The sequence below is a fragment of the Pan paniscus genome, chromosome 8 (assembly GCF_029289425.2).
Source record: "Pan paniscus chromosome 8, NHGRI_mPanPan1-v2.0_pri, whole genome shotgun sequence".
In the NCBI taxonomy this organism is placed as follows: Eukaryota; Metazoa; Chordata; class Mammalia; order Primates; family Hominidae; genus Pan; species Pan paniscus.
Window position 1 is genome coordinate 101,474,321 of NC_073257.2, and position 14,203 is coordinate 101,488,523.

The following is a 14,203-nucleotide window of genomic DNA, read 5'->3' on the forward strand; positions in this document are numbered from 1 at the left end:
TTGTGACTTTCATGAAATATGGGAAGAATATTTTATCACTTATCTGTTCTCAAAGGGGAAAAGCACCACAGAACTTTTTGAGTAGTAGTTTCATGATGTATGCCTCTGAACACAGGCACGATCTTAAATAAATGAAATTTTATTGGGAGCATGTGTGCATCTCACTCCAGAAATTATTTTTATTATTTTGGTTGTTCTTTGGAATATTTTACAGTGAAGCAGGGTCCTGATCCCTGGTTCTCACCCTAGGTAACTGAGGTTTTTGATAAAGCTTCTTAATCCCTCAGGGCCTCAGTTTCTTTATCTGTAAAATAAGCATTTTGGTAAACATGACTGCATCAGTCAGAATGGGCTGGATTATGCTGCAGTAGCAAACAACTCCTAACAACTTTCAGTATTCGTAGGCTCTGTTCATAAGAATGTGGAAACAAAGTATCACCAAGTGTCATCTGTGACGAAATGACATTCTCAAAAATACCTTCCCTCAGAGGCCAGTATGACTGCTGTCTCAATCTTGCCACTCTGCTGTAAAATTTTGCTCTGTCTCCTATACAGTGAGTGCTGCCAACATCTGGCATACTAGAATTGATCTACTGGGCACTGCAGCCTAGCGGCTAAAAGTCCTGCCACTTACTAACCATGGGACCTTGGACATGTTCTTCAACTGCTGTGTGTTATGAGGATTAAATGATTTAATCCATAAAAAATGCTTGAAGAATGCCAACATACACAATGTAAGTGCTCAGCTAAAGTTAGCAATTATTATAAGAATTCAACTATTGTTAAGAGAGTTCAAAAGAACTCTACAATCCCATAGGATTCTAGACACATATTGCAGCTAAGTTAATTTGGACCCAGTAGACTTAGAGAAAAATAGGTCTCAGACCTGGAAGGGGACAGGGTTTTGGACATTTAAATCAAACATTGCTTTTTAAGTATCACGCAACTCAAGTGGCCAATTTATGAACAGAATAGCCTGCAATTACACATGAAGTATGATTCTTTTTTTTCATTTTTTAAAATTTTATTTTATTTTACTTTAAGTTCTGGGTTACTTGTGCAGGATGTGCAGGTTTGTTACATAGATAAACGTGTGCCATGGTGGTTTGCTGCACCTATCAACCCATCACCTAAGTATTAAGCCCAGCATGCATTAGCTATTTTTCCTAATGCTCTCCCTCTTCCCACTCCCCCACCCCGACAGGCCCCAGTGTGTGTTGTTCCCCTCCCTGTGTCCATGTGTTCTCATTGTTCAGCTTCCACTTATGATTGAGAACACAGAGTGTTTGGTTTTCTGTTCCTGTGTTAACTTTCTGAGGTTAATGGCTTCCAGCTCCATTCATGTCCCTGCAAAGGACATGATCTTATTCCTTTTTATGGCTGCATAGTATATACATGGTGGTATATATGTACCACATTTTCTTTATCCAGTCTATCACTGATGGGCATTTGGGTTGATTCCATATCTTTGCTATTGTGAATAGGGCAGCACTGAACATACGTGTGCATATATCTTTATATTATAATAGAATGATTTATATTCCTTTGGGTATATACCCCGTAATGGGATTGCTGGGTCAAATGGTATTTCTATGCAAAAATTGACAAATAGGATCTAATTAAACTAAAGAGCTTCTGCACAGCAAAAGAAACTATCATCAGAGTGAACAGACAACCTACAGAATGGGAAAAAATTTTTGCAACCTATCCATCTGACAAAGGTCTAATATCCAGAATCCACAAGGAACTTAAACAAACTTACAAGAAAAAAACAAACAACCCCATTAAAAAGTGGGCAAAGGACATGAACAGATGCTTCTGAAAAGAAGACTTTTATGCAACCAACAAACATATGAAAAAAGCTCAACATCACTGATCGTTAGAAAAATGCAAATCAAAACCACAATGAGATACAATCTCACACCAGTCAGAATCGTGATTATTAAAAAGTCAAGAAACAACAGATGCTGGCAGGGCTGCAGAGAGATAGCAACACTTTTACACTATTCACAGGAATATAGATTAGTTCAACCATTGTAGAAGACAGTGCGGTGATTCCTCAAAGACCTAGAACCAGAAATACCATGAAGTGTGATTCTTTTTTTTATAATCTTTATTGAATATTTTTATGTACAACCAGTTACTACATTTTTTTTGTAGGCAGAGAACACATGTACTTAATTTTACACAGAACACTGAATTAGCCAGAATCTTCTGAACTAAGCACCCTTTATTCCATCCTGCTTTAGCTACTATTTCTTTTTGGAACAAAGATCTCTCCCCCTGTGACTTTTTCAAAAATATTCAGACTGTAATGCTATTGTAATTTGTTTAGTGGAAACTGAGAGCAGCAGTATAAACATATTTACCCCAAGTCTGATTGTGATTGTGGTGTTCTGAGTTATCCTAAAGATGGAGAAGGGCCTGGAAAACTCTGTAGAACATCCATTGTGTCCCTGAGGATCAATAATGAAAGATGTTAGCATGTGTGGATGACCTGGGTTCTGCCTGGGAGGTTTGTTTATTTATTTGTAGATAGGAGCATACCATAGATGTTCTTTTTCAGACAGAGGGATTGGCAAATTTTTTCTTCTTTAAAGAACCAGCATCCGTTTACTGTTGATAAAGATAAAATTGTTTATAGTGCTGCCAAATCTAAGTAGCTGTTATGTAGAATCTCCTCCAGTATCATCGCCAATTGAATCCAATATGCATTAGCCCATATACCTCTGGCCAAACGAGGCAGGGGTTTTCAGTCAAACATGTTAGACTGGTCAAGTGATAACACAAAATTGGGCATCTATGAGTTTCATTCTCTTCATGGTTCTTCCACAGACAGAAGTATGAGAATTTGACCTTTGGGTCTATTTACCTGTCTGAAAAATAACAGTATTAGGCACTTTGGAGCTATCTACTTACTTCTTTTTTGGTGTACAGAGGACTTAAGAGTTAAGCTCCCTTAGTTATCCAATTGAAAGATTTGGCATAAGCGCACCAACTATAATTACGGAAATGACTCAAGTGACAGGCATTCTACCACCGGAAGGTATTTCTGGAGTGAACTGATTTTGCCTTTCGATTCTTAATCATCAAATTCATACTTAGATACAGCTTCATATTAAGCAGATAGAATAAATTGCCTTTACTGTTCACATACTGAAGAGCTTTACTTAATTACGATTTGGTTGGGAACAAGGTGGTAAAGAGGCATTATTAGTGATTACTCCTGACACTTTTAAACAGTTTTTAAGTTCTTAAAATACATCCAATCGTGAATTTCAAAGCATAGAAAGAATCATGGGGTGATGGTAAATCAGGATGGATTATCCCCTTCCTATAAATTGCAATGTGGGGTGAGTTAACAAACCACTTTAAGCTCCTGAGTTAACTTTTGATCTTACTGGAAAAAAATTGTGCAAGTAAGATGTGTTTAACTTTTTCCTATTTGTCTGTGGTATGTCGGAGGAGGGGCAAGCCTAGGAAGTTTACAGTAAAGTAAAACACTGTGGAAAGTAAGGAGAAAAGTTGAAGAGCACTCAGGAATACCTGTTCCTCTGCAATTTTTCCTATGGAAGAATTTTGCACTAAGATATACATTTTATGAGAAGAAAAGATAATTAATTCCTTGGTTCCTAGGTTTCTTAGTCTGAAGTGTGATTCTTAAGAGGGCCTGTGTAAGAGTAATTTGGAGACATTTATTCCCTTGATACTATGACTTCGCATCGCTGATATGACAGCTCGCTGGATATTAAGAAGTTGCCCATGTTAAGACAATGACTCCCATAACCAAGGCAGTTTTTAAAAAAAAAAACCCATGTCTTATAATACACAATTGTTCTAAAGGATAAGCTGCAGAGTTTGCATGTTTGTGTGTGTATGTGTATGTTTGTGTGTGTGTAGTGTGTATGCAGGGGCAGGTAGAAGTGTGGTGTGTGTATGAGAATAGTTTAGGAAGCTATTTAGTTATGTATTGGAAAGGGCATAGCGGTTTCTGTGTTTATGTGTGTGTATGTGTGTGTGTATGTGTGTGTGTGTTTCAAGAGTCAATGGATTATGAATGTATGCACAGTGACAAACAAACAAACAAACAAAAAAACTAGAATTCTAGTCCAGCTCTGTCCTACTAGACAAAAAGAAATGTAGGCCGGGCATGGTGCCTCGCCCCTGTAATCCTAGCACTTGGAGAGGCTGAGGCGGCAGATCACCTGAGGTCAGGAGTTTGAGACCATCCTGGCCAACATGGTGAAACCCCGTCTCTATTAAAAATACAAAAAATTAGCTGGGTGTGGTGGCACGCACCTGTAATCCCATCTACTCAGGAGGCTGAGACAGGAGAATCACTTGAACCCGGGAGGCGGAGGTTGCAGTGAGCCGAGATCACGCCACTGCACTTCCGCCTGGGCAATAAGAGTGAAACTCTGTCTCAAAATAAAATAAAATAAATGTAGACAAGTCAATCTTTCTGAGCATCAGTGTCCTAATCTATTAAATAGAGGGTGAATAAATCACAAGGCTCACATGAGACAATGTGATTGGAAGACTTATCTTAGTATCTCATCTAAAAGCACTATGGGCAATTCCACAGAAGTGCAACTTCATCATGAAGACTCAACTACCCCTAAGATTCCAGCATGATCCCTCCTTCTAAAGCATTGTGCCCACTTCCAGAACTCTTTCATCATGGGAATGATGGAAACTTCTATATGAAGGACCAAGGATAGGGATTCCTTTTAACTCCATGACTTCCTCAAACCCAGAACACAAGACTCATAATATAGATGAGTCTTACAGACTCATAATATAGATGAGTCTTACAGACTCATAATATAGATGAGTCTTACAGACTCATAATATAGATGAGTCTTACAGACTCATATTATAGACTCATAATCTAGACTTCTTAATGCCCAGGGAGCTGTCATATCAGTGATGAGAAGTCACAATGCCAAAGGGATAATTGTCTCCCAATTCCTCTTACAGAGGTCTTCTTAAGAATCACACTTTGGCAGGGCACAGTGGCTCACGTCTGTAATCCCAGCACTTTGGGAGGCTGAGGCGGGTGGATCACCTGAGGTCAAGAGTTCGAGACCAGCCTGACCAACATGGTGAAACCCCGTCTCTACTAAAAATACAAAAATTAGCCAGGCGTAATTTTTGTATCCCAGTACAAAATTTTGTATCCCTGTAATCCTAGCTACTCCAGAGGCTGAGGCAGGAGAATCGCTTGAATCTGGGAGGCGGAGGTTACAGTGAGTGGAGATCATGCTATTGCACTCCAGCCTGAGCAACAGAGGGAGACACTGTCTCAAAAAAAAAAAAAAAAAAAAAAAAAAAAAAAAAAATCACACTTCATAGTATTTCTGGTTCTAGGTCAGGGAGGAATCACCACACTGTCTTCCACAATGGTTGGACTAATTTATATTCCCACCAACAGTGTAAAATCACTCAGCATCAATTATATTATTTTGAACAAATCTGTAGTTTATTATGATACACAATCAACCAACCCTTACTGTAGCAAAGATAAACATCTTATTCTATCCTGCACTGTATCTTTGTTATGGGAGGGACACTGATGCCTGTATTGATGATGCCAACAAATAATTAGTCCAAATTACTTTCTTGTAAGGGTCTGCTGCCAGAGGAGAGAAATAAAGATTTCTATTTGAATGAAAGCACCTGTAGAGGAAAGAGCTCACATATGTAGATTTCGAATGCATATTTACTCCAAATATAAATGAGATGGATGAGTCTTAATGTACGTGCATCTAACTTAGGCATATTCAACACTGACTTTGGAGAAAAGTAAGAGGGAGAAGAGAGCAGGCAAGAATGAGAGAATCCCTGTATCTATGTTTGTGCTCTCCTTCAACCTAGAAGTCATCACCACAACAGCCAAAATGCAAAATAAAGCAAAATAATTTAAATTCTAGGTTTTAAGCTTCCAGGGGCTTAATGAGCCCTAGGGAGCCAAGAAATTTTCCAGGATTATTTTGGCCTTGCAAGTTTTATCCTTTCTGGGATGAATATAGACCCTAACCTTGTGTAAGATTAACTCTGTGTGATACATTCACACATCCAATGTAAACTTTATAATCATACTCTTGTCACCTGGTACCCCTTTTCCTCATCCCTAGACTTAAAGCCACATCACACCATTATGATTATGATCTCTTGCCATCAGTTTGTCCATAGTGTTTTTCTTGATTTATGAATTATAGATCACACATCCTATTAGCTTTGTAAAACTTTAATGAATAAGATCTATCTTAATTTAGATTTATCATTAAGATGACAGTTAAAAATTCTGGAGAAACACACTTGTAGAAATGATCTTACCCTCCCCTGGAGCTATGCCAGCTTAAGCTAACTTACCTTCTCAGGTATGCATTTACCAATCCTTTAAAATCCCCAGAAAAGTGATTTCATTATGAAAATACTGTAGGACATTTCCCATGCTATTTCACATGTGATGAGTTTTAAGTATTTCATATTACTGAAGAGTGGAAGATGAAGAGTGAAAAGAAATAGATGTTACATCCTTCCACATCTTCTGGAGCTGCTTATGAAAATGAGTGGCTGGAATAGTCACAGCATTGGCCTACAAATGTCCTAAGACTCCAGGTTTAAATATCAGATATGATAGAAAAGATCACTATCTGGGACTCATAAGTGTCAGAGAATCACATACTTTGCAAAGGAAACGATACCTGAGCAGTCAACGGAAATATACACACCCCACATGAAAAGACCACTATCTGGGACTCATAAGTGTCAGAGAATCACATACTTTGCAAAGAAAATGATACCTGAAGAGTCAACGGAAATACACACACACCACATGAACACACACATATCTTCACAATGATGGGTTCAGAAAGAGAATGAAGCAGATTTAAAAGAAAAGACAGGCCAGGTCATCTTAATAAGTTAAGAAGAAAATCCTACCTACCTTGTGACTGCCCGTGTGCAGATGGTAACAAGGAAACAGCCAGCCACAATCATCCAGCCCCAGCCTCCATCTGGAGGGGAGGTAGACCGAGCTCTATTTACTTTTGCCATGGTTTTTCTTTTTTCTTCTTTTCCAGGTTGCTCCAACAGCCAAGTTATGATCTTGGAAGAGTTTGCTGTCCAGTGACTTCCTGATGGCATTCAAGGTTGGCATAGAACGCTACCTGGCCCATGGGTTACTCGCCATCTAAAACCAAAAATCAGGACATATTTATATCTTATTGCTATGTCCAAAGGTTGATTTTTCTTCACTTGGTAAGACATGATTATTACTTTCCTATTAAATATGAGTATTTGTAACTATGAATACTAGACTGGGGCAGACTATTTGTTGTCCTTGGTACATGCTTTCTTTCTTAAAAATAAAATAGAACCTCTCAAATTGTAGTCAAATGCATGTCTACTCTATTTGATACCATTTTTCCCTAGCCTCTCTTGAAGGTAGTTGTGGCAATAAAGTGTAGTCTCCATGAAAGGGATGTGAGCAGAAGTCATGTGTGCCACTTCTGGTTCATCAACTCAAAGGCAAAGGTACTTTTTGAGGACTTCCAGCACCCTCTTCCAACAGACTGGAAGATGGATGTGGATATGAAACGACTTCAACCACACAGACCAGGACATCAGTCTAGGGGCTGGCAGAGGTACGAGACAGAAGAAGCCTGGGTCCCCAGATGACTCTGGGGAGACCTGCCCTCCTACTCTGGACTCTACACATCTCTACACTGTTACACAAAAGATAAATAAGCTTCCATTTTATTTGTGTCTCTGTATATAAGCTGTTACAACAGCTTAAAACATAGCCTAATTATTATATGGAATGAGTCTGACAGCAACTTCTTGGCATTTTTTAAAATGCTGTAATTTTTTAAGTGTGTAATTGAAGTAAGAATAGAATGAGAAATAAATGAGACAAAGTAGAGAGCCCAGAAGCTAGTATATAATATTTAATACAATCCAAATAAGGTAAAAAAAAGATCAGTGAAGAAAAAAAGTATTATTCACCACATTCTGTTCAACTCTCCATTTAGCTGTTGACCTTCCAGATAAATCAATAAATGTAAAAAAATAAAGAAGTAGTTAAAAACCTAAGTGAAAATATAGGCAAATATTTATCTGTTCTCTAGATAGGAAAACTCCCCGAGGTGTAAACTAATAAAACAAACCAAGATAAAAAAAATTTCGTTAATTTGTCTAAATTAAAATTTAACATTTCTGTATTAAAACAAGTGATTAATAAACAAAACCAAAAGGTAAGCCACAGGCTTGGGGAAACAACATTAGCAATACATACTTCAAAGAAGTAATATCTGCATTCATTCATTCATTCAACTCTAAATATTTATTGAATCCCTAACATGTGTCAGGCACCGTTTTAGGGCACTAAGGATTCAGTAGTGGTCACAATACACAAAGCTCCCTGTGGTGGGCAGGCTCTAAGGTACCCCTATGGTCCTGACTCTGGTTGTTCATATCTTTATGTAATCCCTTCCCTTGAGCGTGGGAGGGACCTGTGACTTGCTTCTACCCAACAGAATATGGCACCTGTGATGGAACCTGACTCTCGTAATTATGTCACGTTATATATGACTCAGGCCTGCTAGCCACTCTCACTCTCCCACTGTCCTTGAAGAAGCAAACTGCCATGCTGCATACCTAGGAGAAAGCCATTTGGCAGGGAACCATGGGCAGCCTGTAGATGCCAAGGGCAGCCTCCAACAGACAGCAAGAAACATGAAGATCTCAGGGTCTTTTGTTTTTTGCTTTTTCGCAAACATCCCAAGTGAGCCTGGAAGCAGATTTTCCCCTAAATTGAGCCTCCAGTTAAGGACAGTCTCACTGACACCCTGACTGCAGCTTTGTGATACCCTTAGCCAAGGACCCAGCTAAGCTATTTCTGGATTCTGGCCCCACAGAAACTGTGAGATAAGGTGCTTCTTAAGGCATTCCATGGCTTGTCAAACAGGCTTCTTAATTACAGTCAGGGACGAATTTTTTGAGAGGAAAAGTAAGAGTTTCAACATCTACTTTTGCTACAGAATTGAGCAAATTACCCAGTTGCTTTCATAATTTTATTGTGATCACTGGACGAAATATTAACATTAATTAAATGAAATGTCAGTTCAACTATGACAATGTGTGGATTATTTGATGAACAAAGACTATGTACCACCTGGTAAATTATGGGCAAAATAAATTGTCTAATAAAAAACATTTACTTTAAGACCACAACTTTCTCAAGAAAATGGCTCACAACAGAAATTTATAAGCATGCATCTTTGAAGCCACTGGAACAAATTGGTGGCTTGTGACTTCAGAGAGTGCATACAGAGCAGGGGTAGTGAGGCCAAGGCAACAAGAATGACTCCCACATACATCACTTAGGTTTGCCCCTTTTGAAGCCTCAGGTCTTCATCTTCATGCTGTTAACCATCCTGTGACTTTGGGGAGACTGACAAAGGTGATTACGTGGACAACTGAAATTATAAATCTATCAAAAGTATTGGGAGACCAATACTGGCATAAATACTAAACCTACTGATAAAGAAAAAAATAAAAGTTATTACTGGAAATGATAATATTGCTAAACACTGTCCTGAGGATTGACTAATAGTCAAAATACTGGTGTTGGGGCTAAGTGAAAATAACAGTGATATAGAGCTGCTATTTACAAAACACTTGCCATAGGCCAAGCTGCTAGCAAGCATCACTACAGACAGCATCTCATTTAATCCTTACAAGATTAAAGATATCTTTAGATAATGAAGCAGCAGAAATGGGCTATGAACCTTGGTCTGATTGCAAGGCCAGTCTTCCTAACCAATGCCCTGCACTGCTTCTACTACATTTCCTTATTCCTTGGGATAAATTCATAAACATTTTTGTCTAATTATACACGTAATTCTTGCTGATGACACACCAGTAGGATGATGTGAATTGCAGCCTGACGTAGCTATAAATGCAGTTCTTTAAATGGTACCATTGGTATTTCCCTGAAACATTCTTGTAGGTCACTGACTTGACCAGCTGTGAAATTTCAGAGCAAAACTAACCGTCTAAAGGTGTCCTTAACACTCTGGAGCTTCAGAATAAGTTTTCCCAAAATATAACTTTGTGTCATGAATAAGTAGCTTTAACAGTCATCTACTTTATTCCCCAAGATGAAACACTCAAGGAAAAACTTATTTTAAAAGATCTACCATATCTGTATTTTTGCTTTCACACACAGCCTGCTGGAGAAGACAGAGCTGGTAGTCCATCCCTTCCTCTATTCCATCATAACCCTGGCTTTGTTAGGATTCAACTCTATCTGCTCTTTCCAGTGGCCATCTGGGCCCAGTCCCTTGGTTTAGGGAATGGGTTTGGATTGGTCTCCCGTTCCCATGTCAGTGAGTGATGAGGCACAGAACGGGAAGTATCTAGGCAATGAGCTATGGAGAGAAGTCCTCTGGGAAATGTTTCCCTGTTCTTAAGAAAAGACATGAGGAAGAAACAAGCCCCTCTTCTTCCTGTAGATTCTGGATGTGATACCTGGATCTACAGCAGCCACTTCTTAACCATGAAGGAAGCTAGTTTGAGGACAAAGTTAATGAGCCAATACACAGATGGAAGATCTGGGTTCTGACTCTGCATCTTAAGAGTTATATGAATTCAAGCAAATTACTTTATGTCTCTGAGCCTCAGTTTACTGATCCACAAAATGGAGGTAATAATTTTACTTTCACAAAATGTTGTATATATCAAAGTGAGAAAAAACATGAGGAATATCTGGCACAAAAATGTAGATATTATTTGCCATGTGATTTAACCTCTTTTCATTTGTTCATCACTCATTAATTCAATAGATATTTATTGAGTGTCCAATATGCACTAGAAACTATTCTAGGAGCTGGGCTATGAGCATTGCAGAAAAGAGACAATAGCCCTGCTTTCATGAGGCTCGCATCCTAGTGGGACAGGCACAGTTCATGAACTGTTGAACAATAACTTCTAAGCCTCAGCTTTCTTGTTTGTACAAAAAATTACCTTCTGCCTACTTCACAGAATCATACTTATAGTCAAATGAGAGCACCCACAAACCAGCAGCAACAAGCAAATCAAGCTTCAGGACACTTTTATTACGCCTACAGTGTTTTGTAAATGTTTACATTAGTTGGCACTTGTAAATATCAGATACTATCCAAATTTCCAAATTCTTCTGAAAAATCGCAAGCTCTAAAAAGATGCCGGGCTGCATTCCCTTGTGGCAGCCATGAGATGGAGCCAAGCAGCAGTGTCCCCTTTCAGACAAGTCCTGCACTTCCGCTTTACCCTATCCCTGATAGGGTACCCTGATAGGGTAAAACTGCACACACATTTGTGTGCAGTTCTTGTGTGCTTCACCTGCCAGGCCCCTGGGGCAGTAAGATTTTCAACTTCTGCCCATACTGTGCTAACATAAATCAAAGCTTCTTAAACAGCCACGTGAGTCATGTTTATGGTATGTTTTATGCCTAGAACCCTCTCTTTCTCTCAATTCCAATAGAACCGGCATTCAAGAGTCTACCTACACCTGTGACAAACACACACAATGGAATAACTCACCAATTGGACACAATTAACTGCCAAGTGTTATGATGTGATACAATCAGTTGTACCAGGAAAAAAAGGCACAACTTAGAAACTCCTGCCTTGGTATAGTCCTAGCTTCTTCTTAGGCTTTTCCATTTAAATAACCCCCAAGGTTAAGTTGTTTTCCAGTGTAAGACTATAAATCCACCTACCCATAAACATCCGGTATAAGGACCATCCTTAGTTAGTGCTGCCCTATGCTATGAAAGAATACTGAAACAGCCAGAGCTGTGCAACAGCCCTTTTAAAAAGCAACATAATGTGATGGATCATGAATTAGAAAGGTATCCACATTCTTTCAATAGCAATTCTATTTCTGGGAGGTTATCCTAAGAAAACAATGTAAGAGAAGCCACTATAGGCAAAAAATAATAGCTGTATTAACAATAATATATAAAACAGAAACAACCTAAATGTTTAACAACCAGGAAGTGTTTGGAGAATTATGACATGTTCAACAAATAGAAGAGTATGCAATTCATTACAATTATAAACAGGAAGATAATATTGTTATATGGAAAACTATTATGATGCAATATTAAAGCCAAAAAAAGACGCTCATCTACTTTGTGAGGGAAGCTATGTAAAGCTTATGTAAAAGTTGTATGTTTGTAATTGTCACAAAGAGTAGGAAGAATATGTAAAAAGGAATATAATTGAGCTGGTATGATTAAGTTATTATTCATTTCCAAAACTGTGTTAAATATCATTTTACATGTAATTTTCTTAAATAGAGATTTCAGGTCTGTTCCTTCGGTGAGCACAAAAGTCTCTTTTGTATGGTTTTTCAAGGACTAAAAATAACTATCATTTATTGATATGGCACATTGAAAATGAGGTGATTATTCAGTAGAGGACACACTGTAGGCAACAAGCCCCTGGCAAAATAAAATGTTCTGTTTCTTTACAAAAATATTAAGCATCATTAATTTTTACTTTGCTGCTGCTAAACTCACGATTCCCTTTTCATTTGTTTTAGGTGAGCATCTTCTGTTTGGCATTTCCACATGTAATAAGTTAAGAACTGATTTGAGAAGATATCCAAAAAATGCAATTGTATAAATCCAAATAAAAAATTTAAATAATCATCCCAAGATGGCTGTGGTGATAGCACGATGAACAAAGGTCTGTTGTAAGTCACAGAGTCAACCTGGGTAAAACCACAGGACAAGGAACATCCTCATGGGACACCAGGGTGGGGAGAAAGAGCCTCTCTGCAAGCATTTGTATGCAATACTATTACTAACAATTTCTCATGAATAAGCGCACTCGATCCTCACCATCCTCAGAGATAAATGCTATCTTTCTCTCTTTCTCAATGGTGAAACTGAAGCTCAGAGAAATGAATGGACTCCCCTGACAACACTGCATGTGAGTGTAAATGGAGGCAAGTAGCTTTGGCTGACTTTGGATGATGCACTTGTCCATCTGCTCTGAGATTTCAAAATTGTTATTGGCGTTTCTGTCAACAAGATGTCCAAGCAATACTAACGCTTAAGCACCATTCATGTGAGTGACCACGACAAAAGGAAGGGGGGGAGAAGCCGACAAGCTTATCACAAGGTTATACGGCTGTTCACAAAACAACGCATGTGAGTTTCTTTCAAAACAGGTCATTTAATAGATTTATACATATTCAGAAGAAATGTGCAGGTTAGACATGGCAAACCTTGTTTCCTGGAGACTTTGAAGCAGTCTGCAATTCTCCCACAACATTAACCTGAGCATTCTTGTAAATAATTAACCCACCTGACAATAGACAAATATAATGGGCAGGTCTTTTATTAAGTTAATAGTATTGCAGCCGGGCACAACGACACACCTGTAATCCCAGCACTTTGGGAGGCCAAGGTGGGAGGATCACTTGAGGTCAGGAGTTTGAGACCAGCCTGGCCAACATGGCGAAATCCCATTTCTATAAAAAATACAAAAATTAGCTGAGTGTAGTGTCGCACGCCGTAATCCCAGCTACTTGGGGGGCTGAGGCATGAGAATCACTTGAACCCAGAAGACAGAGGTTGCAGTGAGCTGAGATCACGCCACTGCACCCCAGCCTAAAACTATAAGCAAAGGAAGCATTTACCATCTTGCAACTCTTCATTTTACTAATCAGCCTCCAATTCATATTATTTTGACATCAACGACTGATGAATTTTACTCATCAAATGGAACAGTATTCTGCATCCCATTCTAGCTTCGGAAAAATTTTCTGAGATGAAAGAATTACTACATGATGATGTTCTTCTAAGATTATTGTTTACAGTGTAAGTTGGGATATATTCTCAATTTCACTTTATCCTCTTTACTTTGGAAAAATCATTTGCAAAAATTCTTGCTAACATGCAGTAAACTCGCAGTAAAGCACTCCATTTGTGGGGCAACTCTTTTATGTTGCCCACAGTAAAGTTTTCTGAAGATATTTCTTTTATCACTAGAACACCTACAAATTTCTTATAGTCAGTAAGCAACTAGAACAAAGGGAAGAGTATTCCTAGGACCACTTGTTTTGGAAGGCCCCCAACATTGGCTTTCCCTTGTTCTTTCCTTCCTTGACTCCTTCTATTTCCTTCACCTTTAGCTGTAT

At 38.6% G+C, this 14,203-nt stretch overlaps 1 protein-coding gene and 1 long non-coding RNA gene across 2 annotated transcripts in view; one reads left to right on the plus strand and one right to left on the minus strand.

Annotated features, from left to right (window-relative positions):
* The window catches only part of SLC16A12 (solute carrier family 16 member 12), a 34,670-nt gene extending 27,518 nt beyond the window's left edge, over positions 1–7,152 (minus strand). Inside the window, exon 1 of the mRNA XM_008950673.6 lies at positions 6,953–7,152. Coding sequence (XP_008948921.1) covers positions 6,953–7,152 — 200 coding nt within the window. The remainder of the gene's footprint in view (positions 1–6,952) is intronic.
* On the plus strand, positions 465–12,724 carry LOC130540551 (uncharacterized). Its single transcript, XR_008954542.1, has 3 exons — positions 465–734; positions 7,089–7,266; positions 12,599–12,724. It is a non-coding gene; the product is annotated as an uncharacterized LOC130540551 (long non-coding RNA).
* The last annotated feature ends 1,479 nt before the right edge of the window (positions 12,725–14,203 follow it).